The sequence below is a fragment of the Amphiura filiformis genome, chromosome 19, assembly GCF_039555335.1.
Source record: "Amphiura filiformis chromosome 19, Afil_fr2py, whole genome shotgun sequence".
Classification (NCBI taxonomy): Eukaryota; Metazoa; Echinodermata; class Ophiuroidea; order Amphilepidida; family Amphiuridae; genus Amphiura; species Amphiura filiformis.
The window spans coordinates 50,971,221-50,994,633 of record NC_092646.1 but is presented as its reverse complement, the minus strand read 5'-3'; the positions used below and the strand labels follow the sequence as shown (position 1 = coordinate 50,994,633).

Below are 23,413 nucleotides of genomic sequence, written 5' to 3'. Positions count from 1 at the left end.
ATATATAACAGTACTCGAAGTAAACTTTATAAATCTGATGATGTGTAATATGTAGGTGGGATGAAAAGCCGACGATCTATTGAAAATTTTGATCTTTCGTATTGAAGATATGGATTTTTTTTGTGTTTTGGGAAAAAATCCATATCTTCAATACGAAAGGTCAAAATTTTCAATTGATCGTCGGCTTTTAATCCCAACTACATACACTTTCAGTATAAATCATCAGATTTATAAAGTTTACTTCGAGTACTGTTAAATATCAAAAATGTCAATTTTTAATCATTTGCCATAAAATTTGTATCATATCGTGAATTTCAAAAATTAAAATTATTTGATATCAGAAAGACATTCTTCGTATTCAGAATGCAATTCGATATGTCTGATATGCTCTCATGTCCCACAAAAAATACTGTCGAAACGCTCAAAACGCTCATTCCAGATTCCTTAAATAATCTGGTGAAAAATAAATCTGGTATCTCTACTGCAAGCTTAATTTTGTTTGGACATTGTTTTCATGTCAATTGTTCCTAATTCAAAACACTGTGACCCATGTGGTGATAGGTTACATAGGAGGTTTTGCTTTAAACATATTCAGGGTTCAAAAACACATATGAGGTTTTTTCCCTGCCCATAAACGTAGTATTACAGCCATTGACCTCAGTCTAATCGATGGGCGTCGGTTTTTATTGTTCTCCATCGCGTCCCTAGGTTATTGTTAATATTTACTTAAACTTCATCATCTTCATTGCTGTTTCTAAGGAAAAACATTGTTATCTAAATATTTATAATTATTCATATCTTTTTCAGTATTTATTAAATAAAACGTCACTAAATAACAGTTGTTCAGATTCTTTATAATATAGTATAAGTACAGGGTGAGTAAAAAAGTGCAATAGGAAAAAGAATCCATATTTATTTTAGAATCAGGTTGAATTTTGTAGGTTTTAATATGGTATATATTATAATATATATTCCTTAGTGACCATCTTTGGAGAAATGAAGTAATTAGCATCTACCGTTCTGTTTTATGACACATTTTACAGCGATACCCAATATAATGTTTGTCGACTAGACATCTAAATTTTGAATGTCAGTACACTCTAAAAACTGCATGCCATTTTCTTTGGCACTGAAATAGAACGAAGCACCCACAATTTTGAATTTCAGTACACTCTAACAACTGTCATTTTCTTATAACCTCATTGGCACTGAAATAGAATGGAGCACCCAAAGTGTTATTGCCCCTGGTCTTGATTAAGTAGAAGAAACATTATTTGTTGCCATTTTCATATTTACATTTACTTTATAAAGATGTTCATTTTCTATAAAAGATTTGTAGGCGGGTTTTTCAAATGTCGAAGTGGAGTGAATTACAAAATATCCAGTAAGTTGGACACATTGGGAATAGAAAACTTGAGTTGGAGTCAGGCGAGGTATGAAGGACTTAAGTATTGTTTGGAAGTTTGTTTGATCAACAACAAAAAATAAAAGAATGCAAAAATCAACCATGATTTAAAAGTTTAAATATTAGGTAAGAAATAATATTTTCGACCACCTTAGCGCCGCCACCGGCAGCAGCTTCAGGAAAGAAGAAGAAGCTGGGTTGCCAGTCTGATGAAGTGCTGCGTAGCAGCATGAAACTGTAACAAGGTATGTCACCAAAAAATGTATTTGATAGTATGAATTCCAATCAAACAATCCAGATGAACCTAATACAACATATCTTGTTTTGCCGTTTGCTTCCTTTTTCTATAATGATGTTGGCCCCTCCCCGTTTATTACATGATTGTCCCTAGAAACATGGGCAGAAATCTGGTTTGTTCGGCTTCCGATTGTTTTCTTCTTTCTTTCAGTGGTTTAGAGGATGTAGTCAAATGACCATTCACACTCAGCTACACTCAGCAAAGGTTTACTCACTATGCAGCCTGACCGCCCAATGTCAGAACTACCAGAGCGTGAGCTGCTATATTTAAAGAGAGATCCGGGCCGCGAAATATTTTTAACAATAGGGAATCCGTTTAAAGCCATAACATTTCCATACAAAATAGATTAGTATTTCTTTGCAATAAAATGTTAGCTTTTATTATCAGATATGTCCCCTTTTAATGTGTATCACTCCGTCGGTTGTGTTACGGTACTATCCTTTGATGTGTATTTCCGTCCCGCACACCATGTACGTATTCAGTGAGTTATGAACATCGTGTACGCGTTCGACTAATATTTTCATCGTAATAATAAAACGACGGTTTCTGCGTTTTATTCAAAATCTCGGATTTTGACAAAACTACAGCACCTAGAATCGTGACTTTTGCATGGTATTGAAAAATATTGAGGGCGTCCTCCTCAGCAAATATTATAATATGGCTTTAATGGTAATGATTGAAATCGCTTGCTCCTCAGCAAATGTTATAATATGGCTAGCTTTATGCAACTTAACTGTATACGTGGTATCCCGCTCAACCCTGTTAGGATTAGGAAACATATACAAGTTTCTCCTATGATTTTTTATTTGGTTTGTTCGGGTTTTGACAACCCTGGATATCCCAAGAAAGCCTCTATCGAAGCTTATTTCCATTGGGGTCCATTTGAACACCGGGACGGGTTGGAAACAGTCAGGGGTTAACACCCTACTCTTTTCAAAACTGGCTGCGAGATACATGTACAGGTATGACTCTCTGCACACGGGACCGACGGCTTAACGTCCCCTCCGAAGGACGGAGTATACTTTCATGATTCATTTACCCAATTCTAAATGAACCATGGGGAGAGCAGAAGTCTGAATTTAATCTACAGAAGTTGCCAACTAATTTCAGACTTTTTTTTCCCAAGTCAATATCCCAGCAAATCGCCACCGCCGGGAATTGAACCCGGGACCTCATGCACTAAAGGCAAGTACCCTAACCATTGCGCCACGCTCTCCCTACCTCATGTACATAATTATGAAACTAGATTCCACGGTGTTTATGTTAGTTTCCTCTATCACCTAAGATGTAACCTACAAAGCGGCTTTGTATTATAATCACTTTATATAATTGTTTTTTCTAGCACTCTGGAACCACCCCCTGCATAACAACTCGAAATTAAAGCCATTATTATAACATTTTCATACAAAATAGATTAGCATTTCTTTACCATGAAATGTTAACTTTTACTGTCAGATATACCCCCTTTTATTATTTGAGCCGAACAACTAAGGCAAAGCAAAGAAAATTGGAATTTACTACCTATACCAGCGCCGATGTCGCCAATACGTATCACTCCTTCACCTCCGACACGCACGACATGTACGGGGTGTGTGTATGCGTTCGACTAATAATTCCATCGTAATAATAAAACGACGGTTCTTGCGTATTATTCAAAATCTCTAGAATCTTGAATTTTGCAGGGTATGTTGATTTAATAAAGTACAATATAATCGCGTAAAAAAAAGAATTTTGAAAAAAATTGAGGTCGTCCTCAGCAAATGTTATATGGCTTTAATGTGTCATTCTTCGGTAAGGTGTCTAATTGCAGTCCCGCCACATTCAGGAGTCATTATATAGTATATTATATAATATATAATGCGAAATAGGATTTTGAATTGTTTTTTCTAGCAGTTGTTTAGTATTGACATCCTTTTTTTTAAATCTTAAAACATCAAAATATTAAAAGAAGTTCTTATTTTCGAGAAACTTGCTTCTACAGGGTGTCACAACCCCAAAAAGCCTATGTCCCGATTGGGGTCATCAAAACGCTTCTGATGCTGATATCTTTTAATGGATAACTTCAGCATCGTAAAAACACCGGGAATTACAAATTATTTATTGTATATTGTAGAAAATGTTATTGTAACACATCTTTCATAGCAAGGAGTAAAAAATAATTTCACCCTTTATGTCTAAAATTTCCTGTCCCGATTTCTGCGTCATCTACCGTCACGAAAAGTTTGAAGCGCCTGGAAAACAAAACTAATTTTGTAAGGTCATATATTTGACCCCCAGAGCACGAGTCAATCTGCAATCAATTCATTTAGACATTTTGCCCCCGGATTTTGCCCTCATGTTGACGCAATAAATTCATCAAAACTATATTAAACCATTTCTTCACTCATACAGGTGGGTACCTTTATTAATCGTCATCTCCGAACGCTTCTGATCACTGAAATGTTTGCATTAATTATTTTACTTTTTTCAAAATTACAACAGTTGTAAGTTTATTTCTATTCACCTCCTTTATTGACCATGTGTATGTTATAGCTTTATAATACAAGTGTCGTCAGTTTGTTCATTTCGTAATATACGATCACGTCATTTCCGTCACAATTTTGTGACGGATGTGACGTTCGGAGATGATTTTAGTAATGAGAGAATCATTTCCGTCACGTGACGGAGATGATACAGCAGTATTTCCGTCACTGTACACTGTACAGATGCTTGCTTACTTGCTTAAGATGAGTGGTGTCCTCGAACTACAACAGCACGCCAAGTCCTTCTGTCCTGCATGGCCGTTCCCAAATCCATAACATCCACTCCAGTGTCCTGTTTCAATACATCCACGTATGTTATAGGGGGTCTACCAGGTTTTCTGTTTCCATGTTTTGGTGTCCAATGGATCAGCTTAGCTACAGGCTCATTTTTGCTTCTGTACGCGTGCCCAGCGAAACGTGTCCTCCTCTCTATGATCTTCTGTGAAAGTTTCGGTAGGTCACTATACAGTTCTTTGTTCGTGATGTGCTGCTCGGGGTGCTGCTTCCAATTGATGTACAGATAATGCCCTGCTTTAACCTTAAACACTTGATATAATGTAATGATGTTGCATAATCTTTATTATATACTTTCCTCAGCTCTGTAGGTTAAAAACAAATGTTCAATGTGCGACACATTTTTAGTATCAGTTGAACTTCGGTGCAATTGTGACGGAGATGACGCCGACGGTGACGGAGATGACATTAGCTACAGAAAAAGCCGAAAAACTACATCAAGTTGCTAATAAAGATTGAACACTTTTTTAAAACACTGGAGACATATCTGTTTCTTAATCTGTAAAAAAATTACCGGTAATAGAAAAATCATTTTGAAATGTCTATTTTCTCAACCTTCAAGCACCTTAGCGAATATTGACCCTAATGGCAATGATTTAAATCGCAGTAAATCGCAATGGTCAGATGATGGTGGATGCGATATCGCTATTTTGACGTCGCCATTGGATTAACACATAATCATGAAATCTTCACAAACAATTCTAAATTAGTTATGTGGTGTCAAAGCAAAATGATCTTACTCTAAAACCGTTGGGGTTCTGCAAAGTACCCCACTGCAAGTATGTTAATTGTCCATTTATAATCGCTAACCGTGTATTGTGAATGGGGCTGTCAGCCTTGTATCTTCGCCAGCCTCGTACGTCCGTGTTGCGTGTCCTATGCCGCCTGGCAATGGTAATGGCTACCACAGCGCCACCACACATCACCAACATTGCCTATGCTAACTACGACCAACGTAGTGCTGTGTGGCGGCGCAATTCAACTCGCTGGTAGATGCAGTGGATGTGAATGTGATCCCACGGGGAAAATCAACTTACAAGTTTAAAATTTAAAATTCAAATCTATGAGAAGCTATAAGATTAATTTTAAATGTGAAATTGATTGGTTCCTAATTACAATCCTATCTTTTTAAATCCTTGTAATGGGTAGTTTCAGAGTTCCAGCGCCACACTCCTGTCAAAATGTAATTCGAGTTAACTTGAGGTAAATTGGGACACATGGTAATTTGGGACAGTGCATATCAATTTGTAAGCGCGCTTTTTAAAAGTCATAGTTCATTTAATTTACAACCGTAGGCGAAAATAGTAACTTTTTGCACAAGATTTGCAATTTAAAGAGAATTGACCATTGCTCATTCCGAGTGACTCTAGTAGCCTATGTCCCTTTTTCATTTAATGACATAAAATGTGAAAAATATTGTAAGGAACACTTGAGGTTTTGACTTTTAAAAGCTACATTTTGGTCAAAAAATGTGGTTGGATAGGTAGTTTTCAACAGATTTTCCACATTCGCCTTGCTATAACATTGAATTTTGTTATCTGTTGACAGGCTAGTGACTGAAAGTGTTTTTAGGGGGAAGTGTTAGCTTTCGTTTGATATATAAAAAAATCTGATTGGATGAAGGGAACACTTGAGGTTTCGACAAAAACCAATCAAAGACACCCATTCTTCAGCTAGAAGAGTCTTAGAAGCTCCACAGCTCTTACATTGATATGCACTCAATCGTGTAAAAAAAGACTGTGGTGGAGACATTCACTGCTTGTTGTTCTCTGCTTGGAAGCTCTTTTTTCTTGGAGGAAAATGTGTGCTCAGGTGTATCGAGGTGGAAACAGTGCGCATGATGGTTTATAAGAAAATAGTTTTTGTATAGAAACCTTTCCATATGATTTCGGAAATACTTAAAATAGCCACATTTTGCCCATTTTTGCAACAAATGAACTTTGATATAATATCTATTTAGGCCAATATTTCCAACCAATTAAACGTACCATTCTTCATTAAACAGGACTGAACTTCCGGGCCGTAAGCTTAACACATTGAAAATAAATATTCCATTTCTTTTTCATGTCTAAGCTTAAGCAGAGGTCATGTCACGACTTGAAGCTAATTATCTGAATCAATGGCCCGGATTAGTGTTTCTCAAATTAAAAAATAACTTCTAAGCCACTTTTTCAATTAAATAAGACAAAAATTGTTACTTTTTTCTTCGAAAATTAGAAAAGTTTTCTTTTAGAAATGTGCCAAATTGGGGTAAAATGGGACGCCATTGATTTACTACGGTGTGCTAACTCGCACTGTCCCATCTTGCCCCAACAAAAAGATCCCATATAGTAAATCAATGGCGTCCCATTTTACCCAGCTGTCGCATTTTACCCAAGCTTCTTTACAGCAACGGGCACAATTTTTTGTGAAACGTAAATCTTCTAGACTCTTGGTGATATACATTTTGTTTTGTAGTGGTTTATAGCCGAGTAAAATCTGGTGTCCCATTTTGCCCCTTAGGTGCACCAAATTGCCCTGTTTCCCTACCCCCCCCCCTCCATGAAATCACACCTCATTGCATCAAATATTGTAGGCCTAATCAAGACAAGACATTGCGTCAGTCAGTGGCGGCGCTACGAGGGGGGGGGGGCATTTTCGCCCCCCCCCAATATTTTTCTTGCCCCCCAGTTTTTCCCCCCACTTTTGAGGCAAAACCCCCAAAATCACGTAAATTTCCACTTTTTGTGGCAATTTTGCCCCCCTGAAATGCACTTTGCCCCCTCCCCATGCCCCACCGAAAAAAATAATCCTGGCGCCGCCACTAGCGTCAGTTGATATGGAGCACTGCCACGAAAACTCGCACAATTCCCAAATATCTTGAAATCGCAAACAATTCTGTACGCTAAAATAACAGCGTAGGCCTATAATATTTTGAGCTATCTTGAGTAGATAGCAAAACACATGATACACTGTCTGTCACAACACTTAAAGGAGTGTTTCGTGATCCTAGCATCTTCTTTTTATGACATTTTTCAGTACATATCCACGAAAAAAGCCTATTCCCAAAATTTCAGTTGATTCCGATTTTGCGTTTGCGAGTTATGCATGATTATGTGTATTACACTGCTCCATAGACAATGCGTTGTAATTTCGTTCTGTTGCACCAGAACGAAATTCAAATTTCACGATATCTTTGCAAAACGAATTAATCTGCAAGAAATATTTTGTACATAAACATTATGTAGCCAGAGGTTTCCAGTGATATAAAAATCTCAACTTTTTTTGAGAAAAGTGGGGGATGAGGCTGTGGATCACGAAATGCCCCTTTAAAATAGAGAGCACCAATAACACGATGGCCAAAAATGGCTAATTCCGGAGCTCACAGAAGTCTCAGGAAAACAGTAGGCCTATATAAAAAAGTACACGACAAACAAAACTAAACAGACAGACAAAGAAAAAACAAAAACAAAAGAAACACAAAACTGCTCTTCTTCAGAATATTTTAGTTTTCGCTGTTTGATTTAAAAATCAAACAGCAAAAACTACACTGAGCTGTGCTGTAATTTAAAAACAAATACAAGATAAAAACTGGAGGCAACTTTAATACTCAATGCTTGAAACGTCGTTTTTTTTGTCTGGTTTTTTTTTTTTTGTATTTTTGTTTTTTTGTTTTTTGTGTGTTTAGTTTTGTTGTTGGTTTGTTTGGTTGTTTGTCTGCTATGTGCACACATGTGATTTTCATCACTTCCAGTGTATTTTTGTATCCTGAAACTTCTGTGAGCTCTGGAATTGGAAAGTTTTGGCCATCGAACTTGCATGTTTTTGTGCCTATATTGGTTGGTTTTCAGGTTTATGAGAAAAAAAATCTATATGTTCAAATATTTATATGAAATCTCCAAATTTTCAATTGATTGTCGGCGTTTCATCCCAGCTATACACAAACACATTAAAAGTACATGTGATGCGATCAAGCAAAATCAGTCAGTAGGCCTACTCGGAAATATAAAATTTTAAGTTTCTTTAGGATAGTAAAAAGCATTATTTTTACAAAGCTGCATTTTGCACAAAAAAAAACCCCATTGAAATTGAACGCCCAGTTTCAAAGATGAGCAATTAAAGAGCTTCCAAAGCAACACTCGAGGAAACAAAAGGAAACGTTTCCGTTGTCTCAAAATCAATTCCGAGTTCCGACTGATTTTGCTTGATCGCATCACATAGGCCTATCATCATAGATTTATACAATTTAAAGTAGGCCGAGGCTATAGGCCTAGGTCGCGGTAAAAAATTCACGGGGAATATGGGGTCATTGGGTGAGAGCATGGGGTAGGGACAACAAATTATTTTGACGATGCGTGAGATTTTACTCATTTTCCAGCTTTTTATGCGTGATATTTACTACCTAGGCGTGAGAGTAGGCCTATAGGCTACTACCTTGGCGTGAGACCGTGAGAAAGTGACCCAATGCGTGATGTGTGGTGAGACTCACGGCCAATCGCGTGAGTTGACAGCCCTGCTGGCTACTTTTATGATAGGCCCCTAATGCAGAATTATATAATGGGCTATTCCAGAAAATAAGTGCACACCCCCTATAGAGGAGTAACTTTTCAATCAAAGAAATGTCTGGATTTCCCGGTCTGCTTTCTGAAAACGACTCAATTCCAGTTGTATAAAATGAAGGAAAAATCACGGAAATGTCCAAAATGAGCTCTCAAATTGAGGATTTTTGATTTTGAACTATTTTTCTGCTGGATTTGTTCGCCTTTGGACACTTTAAAAGTCTGGATTTCCAACAGTATGGACAAAAAGTCCGGATATCCAAACTCCTCTATAGGAGGCTTATAGGGGGTGTGCATCTATTTTCTGGATTATATGGAATAGCCCAATGACCATTTTGGAGGCACTTAGGCCTCTATCCCCTTTCGGCAATTTCCCGCACATTTTCCAAATATTTCACATACGCCCCTGTGTCTTTTTCAAACTTGATTCCACTTTTCTTTTCTACTAAAACATGCTAAAAGTATTTTACAGTTTGATGATTTGTTATTCTATCATAATGTAAATTATTGTATAAAAGCTTCCATACACCCTACTCACTGTCCACATGTTACTGTTATCAAGCGCTCTCTGCACTGGGTACGAGACTAAACTTTCGCCCTCAATCGAAAACCAGCAACGCTAATTGATCACCGGTGTTTTGTTCGCCCCGACCTTTCTTGCAATCATGGCGGTCGTGATAGATGGAATTAGGCTCAGTTCATTATCCGATCATGGCGATGTACGTCAAAAATCAGACCCAGTTTTACGATTGGAGGTGACCACAGAGAACTCAGATGCAATAGCTTCCGTGTATAACGGTAAGACTTGTTAATTTGACGGGAAATGGTCATTTGAAAGGCAAATGGTAACAATGAAAAAGCCGGCATGTCATCATCAGTCACGTTCAATGTCAACGGAATGACGATGACTTATTCATCAATTGTTATTGTTCACGAATTCGTAAATTGACATGCAATGCATGCATGCATGGCGAAAAACTGGGTGGATTTATTAATGAATCAGTAACTCCCTATTTTGTAATTGCAGGCCACACACATACAAAGTCTTGATGGGTTTATATTTACAGTCAGAAAACAGTAACACACATGCACATGAACAACACTGAACAAACAAAACAGTAGAGTAGACAAGTAGTAGTACATACAACTCAGCTCACATGCTCAAGTCAATTCCGTGCTTCAACTTGATACTGTACTGTAGTATCGGTTGTGTCGGCAGGACAGGATCACTCTCTGCATTTCACCAACTTCCGCACATAACTAATAAAATGGCTAACTCGTAGGTAACCCAGGCAAACCTTAGTTAACACATTTGCTAGTCAGTCAAATTCGCCGACAATGTCAATGCATTTTTACATAGAAATTTAAAACAAGTGAAGTACTTTGGCCATATTGTCAGGAAACATGGAGGTGTAGAAAAACAGATTTTGCAAGGGGCTATGGAAGGCAACGAGGAAGAGGACGCCCACCAACATCTTGGACTAATGACGTGAAGCTGGTTTCTAACTAGGGAATGCAAGGTGCAACGCACTTGGCATCAGATCGAGTGAGATGGCGTGCACTCTTGTGAAGACTACACAGCAGCGCTACACAGCGCCACCTGACACAGAGAGAGAGAGAGCCCGAAGAAAGAAACCTACATATATGTTTTCTATACTTCACTTGACCCAAATATATGATTTTTTATGGTGATAAGTCACCCGCACATGGAATTTTAGAGGGATTTGGATAGCATTTCCATTAAAAAAAGCTGCTATCATAATGAGACTAAGATCTAGAAACACCCCCGAAATGCTGTGTTGGGGAATGTTGCTAGCTGAAACTTTTTGATGAAAGTCAATCTTTGACAAGATGTAACTTTGCTACGGAAAGTGCTATGAAAAAATGGTTTTCAGTTTTGGCTTTGTTTACTCAAAGGGCTTTAATTTGATAAATAAAATGATGCAGTTTGATGGCAAATTTAAATTCACTTAGCATACCTATAACTCGTGCAAACAAGACGTAAATTTCTGAAGACGAAAATTTCTGAAGGGGTGCTAAACTAATGATGAAGGCGCTGCTTGTTTGAAGACTTCCACTGTTGGTGAATTCGCAACTTCATCTGGAAGCTCATTCCAATCAGCTACAGTGTGGACAAAAAATGATCCCTTGTGAACATCAAGTCTTGTGTACATGTACAGTCTCTGGAACTTGAGAGAGTTACTCCCTCTTGTCCTTGACCTTGTGTCATTTGCTGGCATCAGAATCCGATACATGTAGTGTTTTCCCTCGATACCAACCAGTCCCTTGGTGATCTTGTACAGCATTGACATTGTGAGTCTATTTCTCCTCCTCATTTCTTCTAGTGTATCCCAACCCAGACGTGCAAGCATTGTTGTTACACTGCTGTATCTCTTGAAATCACTGCAGCAAAACCTTGCTGCTCTTCTTTGGATCATTTCAATCCTCTGCTTCTGGATGTTTGAGTGGGGATCCCACACCTCACCAGCATATTCGAGTATGGGGCGAACAAGCATGTTGTATACAGGTCTTCACTCTCTCATTGCAAAACCATAGATTTCTTCAAAGGAATCCTAGAGTTCTGTTGGCCTTCTTGATTGTATTCTTGATGTGCACACTCCATGTCAATTTGCTGTCAATCTCAACACCAAGATATGGATGGGAGTCTACTTGCTGTCCAGAGCTCTTCACCACAAAATGTAAATGTTGAACTTGGAAGGTCCTTCTTGTACGATATCTGCATTGTGGAGCACTTCGTTGGATTAAAAGCTATTTTCCACTTGTCCTGCCATTTCTCTAGTTTGTTGCTCAAGATCTTCCTGAAGAACTCTAATTATGGTTGTCATCTTTGCCAGCCGCATACACTAGGCAGTCGTCTGCAAATAAGTGTATCGAATGCCAGCTGATTATTGCTCCTTATGTCAGCTGATTATTGCTCCTTGCTCCTTATGTCTACCCCTGCTCCCCAAATTTTGAGAAAGTCGGAACGATATAGGCCTACATTTAATTCACTTGGCTTAATTTGATTTTTTTTTTGTAATAATTTTAATTGTAATATTTTGTTTCTTTTGGACAGGTGGACAGAAATTACTATCAATAAATCTAAGTGAAGCTGATTTCCAAGGATGTAAGGCCAGCAAGCAGGCTTTCCTCATCAATGTACAGGGCAGTGGAGTCATGCTACACTTCCCAACAGAATTTGGTAAGTATGATGAGATCTACCGTATTCGTCCGAGTATAGGCCCACCCGTTTTTTAGGTGAAAATTTTTCAAAATTGGGGGGTGGGATTATACTCGAATTAAAAAAAAAAAGTGTCCCTGGACCTAGACCTAAATGCTAGGATCATTCATGGTTGACCTAAAAAAAAAATTGCATGATGTTTCAAAATGCATTCAAATTCAATGCATTTTGAAATCATTAATAGAGTATGACATACAAATTATCAATTTTCATTTAAAAAACATAAATCATGCAATTTTTTAATTTTTTTTTTAGGTCAGCCCATGAATGATCCTAGCGTCTAGGTCCAGGGACACTCCAAAACCGAAAAAATAAATGTACCGTAACTTAAATTTGTTTTTTGGTGTTTTTTTTACAATTTCTGGAATTTTATGAAAAATGGGGGATGGGACTATACTCGAACGTCGGACTATACTCAGGCGAATACAGTATTTAGATTTTAGAACATTATAGGGGCCTATTCTTGATGTCAAAAAAACACTATTAGTATTATTGAAATATTATTCTCTTCTAGTTCTACATGTATTGTATGGCAACACTTACACCACTCCATTTGGTTAAAAGTCCACGAATGCCGCATACTCATTCTCCAGCTATCCCAGTAATCTTGGGGGTGACCCCCCCCCCCCCCTTGGTTCAAATCCATGAATGCCGGATCGTAATCTTATTATAGTTTGATATATATACGTATTTAACATGTTGGGAGTTCAAATTCAACAATAATGTTCAATTTTAAGAAAGAGAAAGTCATTTTGGTACTGAACTTTATTTTTACACTTCCCACAATGCATTTCTTCCATTTCAATTTCCTCTACTGATTTCCTATCTAGTGCAACATCTAGGTCAGTAGTTCTTGACTATCGACCCATGTTTAGCCAGTCTATTCTCAACATGAACACAAAAGGAAGGTACAAAGTAATGAATGTCATTTGCTGTAAATGAGGTGATGTGTCATGTTGCAAAGGATTCTGGGAAGGGTCTGTTATATGTTCTCTTGTCCAGCATTGCCAGATTACATAAAAACAAAGTATGCATTTCTAAGTCATTCTTTTTCTCATTTTCTACAGAAATGACCAGATTTCAGAATATAGTTAAAGGTGCCAAACACAATGCAGATAAAGGAGGAGCAAAGAAGTCCACTTTCACAGAGAGAACTGATGAAGCATCAGCCGCACAGTACTTCCAGGTAAGGCTAGGCGACAATATCCTGAGATAATATAATTATCACAATGTGTTGTAGGTCAGTAAATGTTTTGTTTCCCAGTTTTTGTCAGATGGCTATTTTGTCCCTGCTTGCGATTAAAAGCACACGCACAATGCACAGGGTGCACTGCTCAGTCCGACACGCTGCTAGTCCGAAATGCCTCTAGTTTGACACGCCGCTAGTCGGACTACACAAATTCCCTACATGTATACTTTGTGGTGGGTCATTCCGAAAATGAAAAACGCTAGTCCGAAAAAAAGCATGCGCTAGTCCGAAGATGAAAACCACTGCAACAGTCTGACATGCCGCTAGTCAGAATCTGAAAACACTTTCAGTCCGACACGCCGCTAGTTCGAATCCGAAAACCACTGCGCTAGTCCGAACCTGGAAAACACTTCTACAGTCCGACACTGCGCTAGTCCGAAACTGAAAACCATAGCGCTAGTCCGAATCTGAAAAACACTGCGCTAGTCCGAATCTGAAAACACTGCCCTAGTCCGCGAATATCGGAAAAACACAGTGTTTATATCGGACTAGCACAGTGTTTCCCAAATTCTGATTAGGACTAGTCTAGTGCAGTGTTTTTCAAATTCGGTCTAGCGCAATGGTTTTCAGTTTCGGACTAGCGCAGTGTCGGACTGAAGGAGTGTTTTCGAGATTTGTACTAACACAGTGGTTTTCAGTTTCCGGACTAGCGCAGTGGTTTTCTGTTTCGGACTGGCAGAGTGTATTTTAGATTCAGACTAGTGGCGTGTCGGACTGGTGCAGTGCATTTCAGATTCGGACTAGCGGCGTGTCGGACTAGCACCCTGTACCCCAACACACATGTCCCATGTTGATACACAATGTTGACTTTATATTAGACTCTGTTGTTCATTGTACATGGACTAACCATGTTGATTCACACTGTTTTCTTTTTCAGTTTTATGGATATCTTTCCCAGCAACAAAATATGATGCAGGATTATATACGTACATCCACATATCAAAAAGCAATGCTACAAAATCATGAAGATTTCAGAGACAAGGTAAAGAATAGCAATTCTTTGTTTTTAGTCAAATACAGGGTTTGCCAGTTTTTGCTAGCGAAAATTGGAAACTGAAAAAGAAAGGTTTCACGAAAATAATTTCCTGAGTGTAGTAAGGCAAAATTTGTTGGTAATTGTGACATATTGCGGAATTAAAGGCATGAATTTTCATCGGTGGTGCACTTACTGAAATGTGTCATCAAATAACATTTTCATAATCATATTAAGGGTTCCAAAATGAGCGTTTATTGCGTTTCAACAGTATTTTTTGTGGGACATGAGATTACCTCAGACCTATCGATTGCTTTCTGAATACGAAGCATGTCTTTCTGATATCAAGTAATTTTCATTTTTGAAAATCACAATATAATACAAATTTTATGACAAATTATAAAATTTGATATTTTTCAAATTTTGATATATAACAGTCCTCGAAGTAAATTATATAAATCTAATGATATATTCTTAAAGTGTATGTAGCAGGAAGGAAAAGCCGACGGTCAATTGAACATTTTGACCTTTCATATTGAAGATATGAATTTTTTCACAAAAAGACCTAATTTTTTGTGTGTTTTGGAAAAAATCCATATCTTCAATACGAAAGGTCAAAATTTTCAATTGATCGTCGGATTTTCATCCCACCTACATACACTTTAAGTATAAATCATCAGATTTATAAAGTTTACTTCAAGTACTGTTAAATATCAAAAATATAAATTTTAATGATTTGCCATAAAATGTGTATTAAATTGCTAATTTCATAAAATCAAAATTATTTGATATCAGAATGACATTCTTCGTATTCAGAATGCAATTCGATATGTCTGATGTGCTCTAATGTCCCAAAATAAATACTGTCCAAACGTTCATACCCCAGCCCTTAAGGACTTATGAGACAAAAAAATATGTTGAATGATTCGTTTGCCGCTGGGACTGTCTTATGGAATTTGCAGGAGAGCATGGAATAACTCTTCTGGAGTCTTCAAGGAGAGCATTACAATAGAATGTAAGGAGAGAATGACTAAATAAGGAGCGCTAAAAATCACTCTCCTATATCAGATATAAGGAGAGCAGTAGAGAGTGATTGCTCTCGCTCTCCTCAAAAGGCAGTCCCTGGTTTGCCGGGCAAACCCTGGTCTAATAAATTTCATCATTAAACACTGGCTTTTGGGCTTAATTCTGATGTAAACATTGATATCAATTCGTCTTTTATACAGAAATGTACTTTCCCAGAAAAACCTGGCTTTCCGGAAATGGAGCCATAAAAATATAACTTATGAAAAAATTGCATACGGTATTTTAGATGATGATTTTTTTCCAAGAAGGTAAGATAATTGAACTGTAACCCTGTGATATATGTGGACTTATGTCTCTCATTTGTCCTTCTCTACAGGTTGTGTTGGATGTGGGCGCAGGCTCAGGGATCCTGTCATTTTTTTTTTTCAAGCGGGAGCCAAGCGGGTATATGCAATAGAAGCAAGTAGCATTGCTAATCACGCCAAGGTTAGTATGGGACTGGATCATTGGGCTATTCCAGATGTATTCCGCACCCCCCCCTATGGAAGACATTTCCGGAATTCGGGGCTAAATTGACAGCCGGAATTCACATGTCTTCCATAGGGTTCCAGCTGGAATTAGAACATTTTTTCAGTTTCCAGCCAGAATTCAAGTAAATTGTAAATGTCATTCATAGGTTAATCGAGATGGCGACCATAAGTGAAGATCCTGCCGGAATTGGAGCATTTTTGACCATTTTCCAGCCGGAATATTATTTATGAATGTCTTCCATAGGCACATCATGGCCTTTCACAATCCCCACTCTTGTTTTTTTGTTAATTTTAGCAGCTGGAATTTCACCTAATCTCAATGTCTTCCATACCCTCCAGCCGGAATCTGTGTTAAAAATGACTGCTGGAATTCTAGACACATCTCAATTCCAGCTGGAATTGTATTTTTTTTTAATGTCTTCCATAGGGGGGGGGGGGTGCGGAATACATCTGGAATAGCCCATTTGTTTGGTTTATAATGGGTGACAAAAATGAGACAGTATTGATCTATAAAATGGAATGCACACAGTTGTGTGCAGCACTTATAAATGCTACAATCCCGGTCATAATTGTTTTAAAAAGTGTTCGAACAATTATGACCGGGATTGTAGCATGTTAAAACATGACTGCTGCAAATATGCCCCCCATTCCCCCGATCAATGTTGGTAGTTGTTTATTTGGCCATGCACCCTTAGAGACATCCAACATTGATTGGTGGGGAAGGGGGAGGGTTGTAGTAGTAGGAACGGGTTCAAACTTTACACCAAAGAAAGCTAAATTGCAGTATGTTATGTATAACTAAAATACGGGTTAAAACAATGAAACTTTTACACAAGTGTTCGAACGACTTATGGTCGGGATTGTAGTTGCATCACTTGCATGTTGAGCAATGCGGTTTGGCGCTCGCTAATGTAAATTTTTCAAGAGCATAAGTTTGTGACGTGCACAGTTACAAAATCTGAATATTTTCACCAATTATAAGGCAAACAAACTATTCACTACTTATTATCTAAATACCTAGGGGGTTTAAGGTTTAGCGGTGTTACAGGGTCCAGGATGAATTTCTTCCTTGGTCAACTTGATGAAAAGAATAAATTGCTGATTTGGTGTTAACGCAAGCTATGTTAGTTTCATAAAGTCACAATTTACACACTTGAACATGCTGAATTGAACATGCTGAATTAAACACCGTCAGTACAATAATTTGATTACCGTAATATTGTCTCTTTTTCTAGTATATATGGATTTTTTGTTCTTAATTGTAAAAATTAATATTTTATCTGATTCTCAAGAATTCAAAGCTCATCTGTGGAAAGCTATTGCCTCTCATGATCGACTGAGCAATTGATTCAACTATTAACTAGTCACAGGAAGGTGCTACTGGGAAGGCCCTCTGAGCCAGTAGCACCATATGGTTTTACACGACTCAGAGAGTTAGATAGCTGGCATGTGAAACCGCCCTCTGTTCCTGTTGAGGCGACTCCTCCTCATTCTGATGTATGCGCTTCTCGTACCCGTCTACCAAAGCACTTATCTTTGTCAATAATTTTGGCCTCTTTGATGTTAATATTACAGCTACTACTAGCCTTCACATGATCAGAAACTGGGGAACATTTCATGGGGATTCCTTTCTCAATCATCATTGACCTCTAGAGTCTGTTAGGTTTCATCGATATAATATGTGACATGATCAAGGGGAATGAGTCACATGTCTCCCCTGGTCGAAAATGAGCTTCACACATGTTTCTAAACAGGACATTTAGAGCTTTCAGAAACTGAAAACCCCATGTTGATACAAATTTCTTTTGTGAAGTTACGTCAATTTATCAATCGCTGAAAACAATATAAAACAAAAGAATTTTAACACTTTCTTTGCCAATATCTCAAAATCAATATTAGCGACATCCGACTCATTTCCCTTGATCGTGTCACATATATGGGCAAAGGCATTGGGCTATTCCAGTTGAAATCCATACACCTCCAGACATGACCTTAATCTTCCGCACAGGAATGTGAATTTCAAAGGGGGGTTACCTGAATGGGTACTTCCATTCGAAATCTTCACCTCCGGTATTGGAGATAAAGGTTATGTCTTCCATAGGGGGTGTATGGATTTCAACTAGCATAGCACATTACGGCTTTGACATGAAATCTCACATATCTGACTTGGTGATGATATATTGTTGTCTTCTTGATCCTCCTTCATTAGCATCTAGTAGCGGGTAACAAGCTAGCAGACAGAATCATGGTAATCGCTGGTAAAGTGGAAGAGGTCTCGCTACCAGAGCAGGTGGATATCATTATATCGGAACCAATGGGCTACATGTTATTCAACGAAAGAATGCTGGAGTCGTATCTGCACGCAAAGAAGTGGCTAAAACCTGGAGGTAAGAGGGCATGACTCATGAAGGCAAGAAGTTGGTCTAAAAGGGGAATATTTTTAGAGATTTACAATTGGAAAGAATCAGCAAGTTGATTTGCCTTTAGGGAAGCTTGGTTTGCAAGCATAAAATCAGTTTTTCACCTGATACTCACCAAATGAGTTTGGCATTTTGATTCATGCTGAGTGTGACAAAATTTGGCCCCTAATTTTTACAGCATGAAATTTCATGATGCATGAAATGTTTGCCAATGAGTGCTGCTATGTGATCCACTCAGGCCGAAGTACAAAAGTTTAAATTCTTAGAAATATTAGCCAAATTATGGAGTGCTCAGGGAACAAGACAGATGACAGTCAATGTAGTGCAAAGCCTTTGTTGACAATGTACGAAAAATTTACGTAGCTTATAGTCAAGTTAGCTCAATCGATAAGGTGTTCGACTGTGGTGCGAGAAGTTGCGGGTTCAAACCCTGGCAGTTGGTAAAAATTGAGTTTGCTTGAGATTCCCCTGGATAAGGAACTTAATGCTAATTGTCTTGTTGTAACCTGTACGAAACTCGGGGAGCTGATCCTGGCCGCAAAGGTCAATTGTGGAATGTCTTGGGTGTGCACTTTTTAGCTGTAAGTACATGGGTTGTTGTTTAATGGTTTGTGGAATGATCATATGGGGCCGTAGTGCTCAGCAACAACCTGTAAAGTATGCTGAGGCTTGTGGATTTTAACGTCAATGTGCTTTTTTTTTCTTTTATAGATTTTTACCTCAGCTGCTTTTGAATCAAACTTTTGTGGTATTCCAGTTCTATTTTCGTAAAATCACCACAATTGACATTATTTTTTTTCCCCTTCAACATTTTGTTTTGTTTCTGTAATTGATCATATCACCAGGTAATATGTTCCCAACTCATGGAGATATCCATATAGCACCCTTCACAGATGATGCTTTGTACATGGAACAATTCACTAAAGCAAATTTCTGGTAAGTGGATATCAAAGCCGCTTGGTTATTTACTTTGTTAATCAGATTTCATGTAATCGTTAATGTGTTGATCATTGCGGTTAAAGTGGGTAATGGTGAATTCCACAGACAAGGACAAGGATCAATAAATGATGCAAGAGCATACTTTGAATATGATCAACTGGGAAGAAAAAGAGCAAGGTACACCAACTTGATGTGGGGAATCAAGTAAAATACAAACTAGACAGTACGCAGGGGGGGGGGGCAAAAACACCAAATCATTTGGAAATGTAGGCATTAGAAGTAGGTTAAGTTCAATAGCCAAAAATTACCAGTTCCAAGGCTCACAGAATTGTTGGACCTGCAAAAAGCAACTTTGATCAATGGGAATACAAAAGTACACTTGAACAAGTGATGAAAATCACTGTGCACTTAAGGTAGAAACATCGGCTACGGTGTCATGCACAGATTTGGTTTAAAATTATACAGGATGTGTAGTTGGGTGAGAAAAACTTGCCTGCCAAATTTGAATTTTTGCCAACAAAGCGCTTTTGAGTTATGCCATTTTTTATCATTAGAAAACCCCATTGACTTTGTACATAAAGTGGTTTTGACACTAATCCTCGTTCACTAAAATTGGTAAAAGTTTGAAAATGGATACTATGTTTAAATATTATTTTATCTCCTTTCTATCCCCTTTAGAGAACTGCTTTTTGGATCTTTTTATTAGAAAAATGTTACCAAATAATATTAGTGATTTTTTTCCTATATATTGGCCAGTAATAAAGGGATATTTGAAGGTAATGTTAGTACTTGCTCAAATTTTCTTGATTTGATCTAGAAACACTGAATGACCCAATTTCATAATTATTGTCTGAGCTAAACATAGGGCCAATTTTAACAAACAAGGTGTCATATGAAAGGTAATTAAATTTAGAAACTTTTCTCGCCAGCTTTTTTTAATAAGGTGTTTCTATTTTAAGTTATGGGTGTTTCTAGATTTCCCTAATTTAAAAATAGAAAAAATGATTTTTCTCAAAAAATAAACACTTTATCAAAAAAATCTGGCGAGAGAATTTAGGTAATAGGCTTATTAACCACCCCATAAACTATGGAACCCATATCACATTCCCTCTAGGCTAGCAATGATTATTTGTAGAAAAAATTAGGGAATTTTCAAAAAATATAGAAAAACATAAGAAATGTTTAAATTTTCATGAAACATTAAAAATAAGTGGAGTAAAGACTTATCTTAAATTGGTAATATATTTGATATGGATACATAATTCTGATTTGATATAGTGGCTATTTTCCTGCATGGGCCTATTATCCGATGCTCCTACCTTAAATTAAAAACAAACACATCAAACCAAACACCGATGTAGACACAAAAACACAGCAAAGTTCAATGGCCAAACAAAAATTGCCAAATTCAGAGCCCACTGAAATAGTAGGCCTACAAGAGTACCGTGGAAGTGATGAACTCTTGTACTGCACTAATGGTTCTCCTTAAAGCAGATCTGAATTAACATCCAGTTGTTAGTCCTTCAATCTAGTCAGGACACTCTGAAAAGATGTCTCTAGCATCACATTAAAGCATGGACGGGCTTCCTATCATTTAATGCCCAGGATTCACATACATTCAATCTATATGTGTGCATGTATATTTCAGGTACCAGCAGTCATTTCATGGTATTGACCTGTCACCTATTAGAGAAGCAGCGCTTGAAGAATATCTGAGACAACCTATAGTGGTAAGTTTGTGTTAAAGCCATAATGTTGTAATAATTTGAAGCCATCTTAATTTAATTGTTTGTCTCAAAGCACCCGCATGCATTAATAAAATCGCCCACTTTTTGCACCTTATTGAGTAAATTTCAATTTTTCCACTGTATTTTTTCCAAATCCACCACAAACATCTCACATCTGACATTGTCGGACATAAAAATAGCATTAGTCATATAAGTCATAAATCTCAGTACAATTCTTCATCTTGAACACCGTGAAACGATACGTGCATATTCCCCCGGCGAATTTTTGCCTTAATTTTAAGTATTAGGGTTTCAACTTTGGAAGGGCATTGAGACAAACTATTAAATTAAGTTGGCCGAATAATATGAAATTGTTTCATTTTTTTTTCCAAACCTGATTTTTTGGCATATTTGTAATTTGTGAGGTACACATCAATTTTGACATAATTTTATAATTCTCACATTCATTTATTTATTTATTTATTTCATTCTTATTTAACCTGGGGTACATGCACTAGCATTGTTCTCCCAAGGTGCCCAGGTGTCATTGATTATAATATTCACATTCATTAAGTCCCCCATTGAACTATGTTAAGTGGCCAAAAATAGCCAGGGTTTTTTTTTTCACGTTACCTTGTTATTTCGGACAGAAACCTTTCCTGACGGTTATTACTGCTATTCCAGTATTTTGAGAAAAGAAGAATAACATAATTAAAAATTGGATGGAAATTGTACATCATGAAAAGCAAAAATAAGAAACAGCAAATATAGACGCGTGATTAGGTAAATTAAAGTTTGATGGCCAAGCATGACCAATTCCAAAGCCCACTGAAGTGTAAACCCTTCAAAAACAAACAAATAATTTTAATGAAAAAAATGGTCTCATTTCACCTTGTACTTATGAGTCACAATGACAATTGAATATCTTCATTACAGCTTATTTTTGCGCTACATTTATTTTCGCAAATTTATAAACAAGAGAAACCATTCAAAATTGGCAAAGCACATAAAATTAATCCCACAAAAAATGCCTCTTTTACAGCATGTATTTAGCTTTAGACCATGAAGAATGGTACAATATTATGGTATTGTTTACCAACATGTACGATGTTTGAAGGTAGCATTAGCTACCAAATTTAAGTCAAAATGTGTGTTTTCCATGCCAAACCATGTGTAAACTTGGGGGAAAAAATAAAACAAAGGCACAGAAGGCAATTGCTTTGGATGCCCCATGCATTTGCCTTGGTGCCCCTCAAAATGTGTAACTTTGGATTTATTCTTTAGCATAAGATTGCCTTGGTGCCCTAGCAATATCAATATTTTCATCAACAAGCATTATTATATGCCTGATTCTGTTAAAAGTTGGTATTGATTTGTATGTAATTGATGTCTAGAATTCCATTTTTGAAAGTTACATATTTTATATGTGTAGCCCATTATGTCAGTGACCTATGGTATCAGTAAAGCTTTGCCACCCTTCCCCCTATACCTCCCAACCCCAGGGGCTCGCCCACTAATATGTATGTTTTCTATTCTCCCTGTACAGGACACTTTTGACATTAGAATATGCCTTGCCAAATCCTACAAGTACTCACTCAATTTTCTCAACACAAACGAGAGTGATCTACACAGGATAGAGATTCCGCTACAATTCACAACTCATCAGGCCGGACCTGTACACGGACTAGCTTTCTGGTTTGATGTAGCTTTTAAGGGCAAAATGTAAGTGTACCTAGCTGTTGTTTGTTTGTTTGTTTGTGTGTATTCCCCTACAATTCATAGCTCATCAGGCCGGACCTGTACACAGTTTAGCTTTCTAGTAGTAAATCATATTCTTGCTTAATATGCATATACAGATTTCGCAGTATTTACCATGATAATATTGCATTCCGATGTGCACCACCATCTTGATTTTAAACCGGAAATGAACAGAAGTATTAGTATAGTTGTAAATCCCTCCTTTCTACAGGAGCACCATTCGGAAATTGAACCTGATTTTAAAGTTTTTTTCATTGACAATTCACTTCTCATAAACCCCCACCCACAAACAATATGGTAGCCCAATTCCGAAATGCCAAAAGTTTTGGTTTGACAAAACGTGTAGTTAATTTTTTGCTGTTTCACTTCAACTTTTCCTGCAGGCGAACCACATGGCTATCCACGTCTCCAACGGAGCCCCTTACTCATTGGTACCAGGTATGTAGCATTGTTTATTTTACCTTATTTTGAACTCTCGGTGTGCTTATGTGTC

General features: G+C 37.5%; 1 protein-coding gene across 1 annotated transcript in view; it reads left to right on the top strand.

The window, feature by feature from the left end:
• The first annotated feature begins 9,685 nt into the window (after nucleotides 1-9,685).
• The window catches only part of LOC140141441 (histone-arginine methyltransferase CARM1-like), a 33,902-nt gene continuing 20,174 nt past the window's right edge, over nucleotides 9,686-23,413 (top strand). The window contains 11 exon segments of the mRNA XM_072163298.1: nucleotides 9,686-9,855; nucleotides 12,134-12,259; nucleotides 13,366-13,484; nucleotides 14,425-14,529; nucleotides 15,923-15,965; nucleotides 15,968-16,032; nucleotides 18,286-18,463; nucleotides 19,342-19,432; nucleotides 21,084-21,165; nucleotides 22,709-22,884; nucleotides 23,304-23,358. Coding sequence (XP_072019399.1) covers nucleotides 9,723-9,855; nucleotides 12,134-12,259; nucleotides 13,366-13,484; nucleotides 14,425-14,529; nucleotides 15,923-15,965; nucleotides 15,968-16,032; nucleotides 18,286-18,463; nucleotides 19,342-19,432; nucleotides 21,084-21,165; nucleotides 22,709-22,884; nucleotides 23,304-23,358 — 1,173 coding nt within the window. The 5' untranslated portion in view covers nucleotides 9,686-9,722.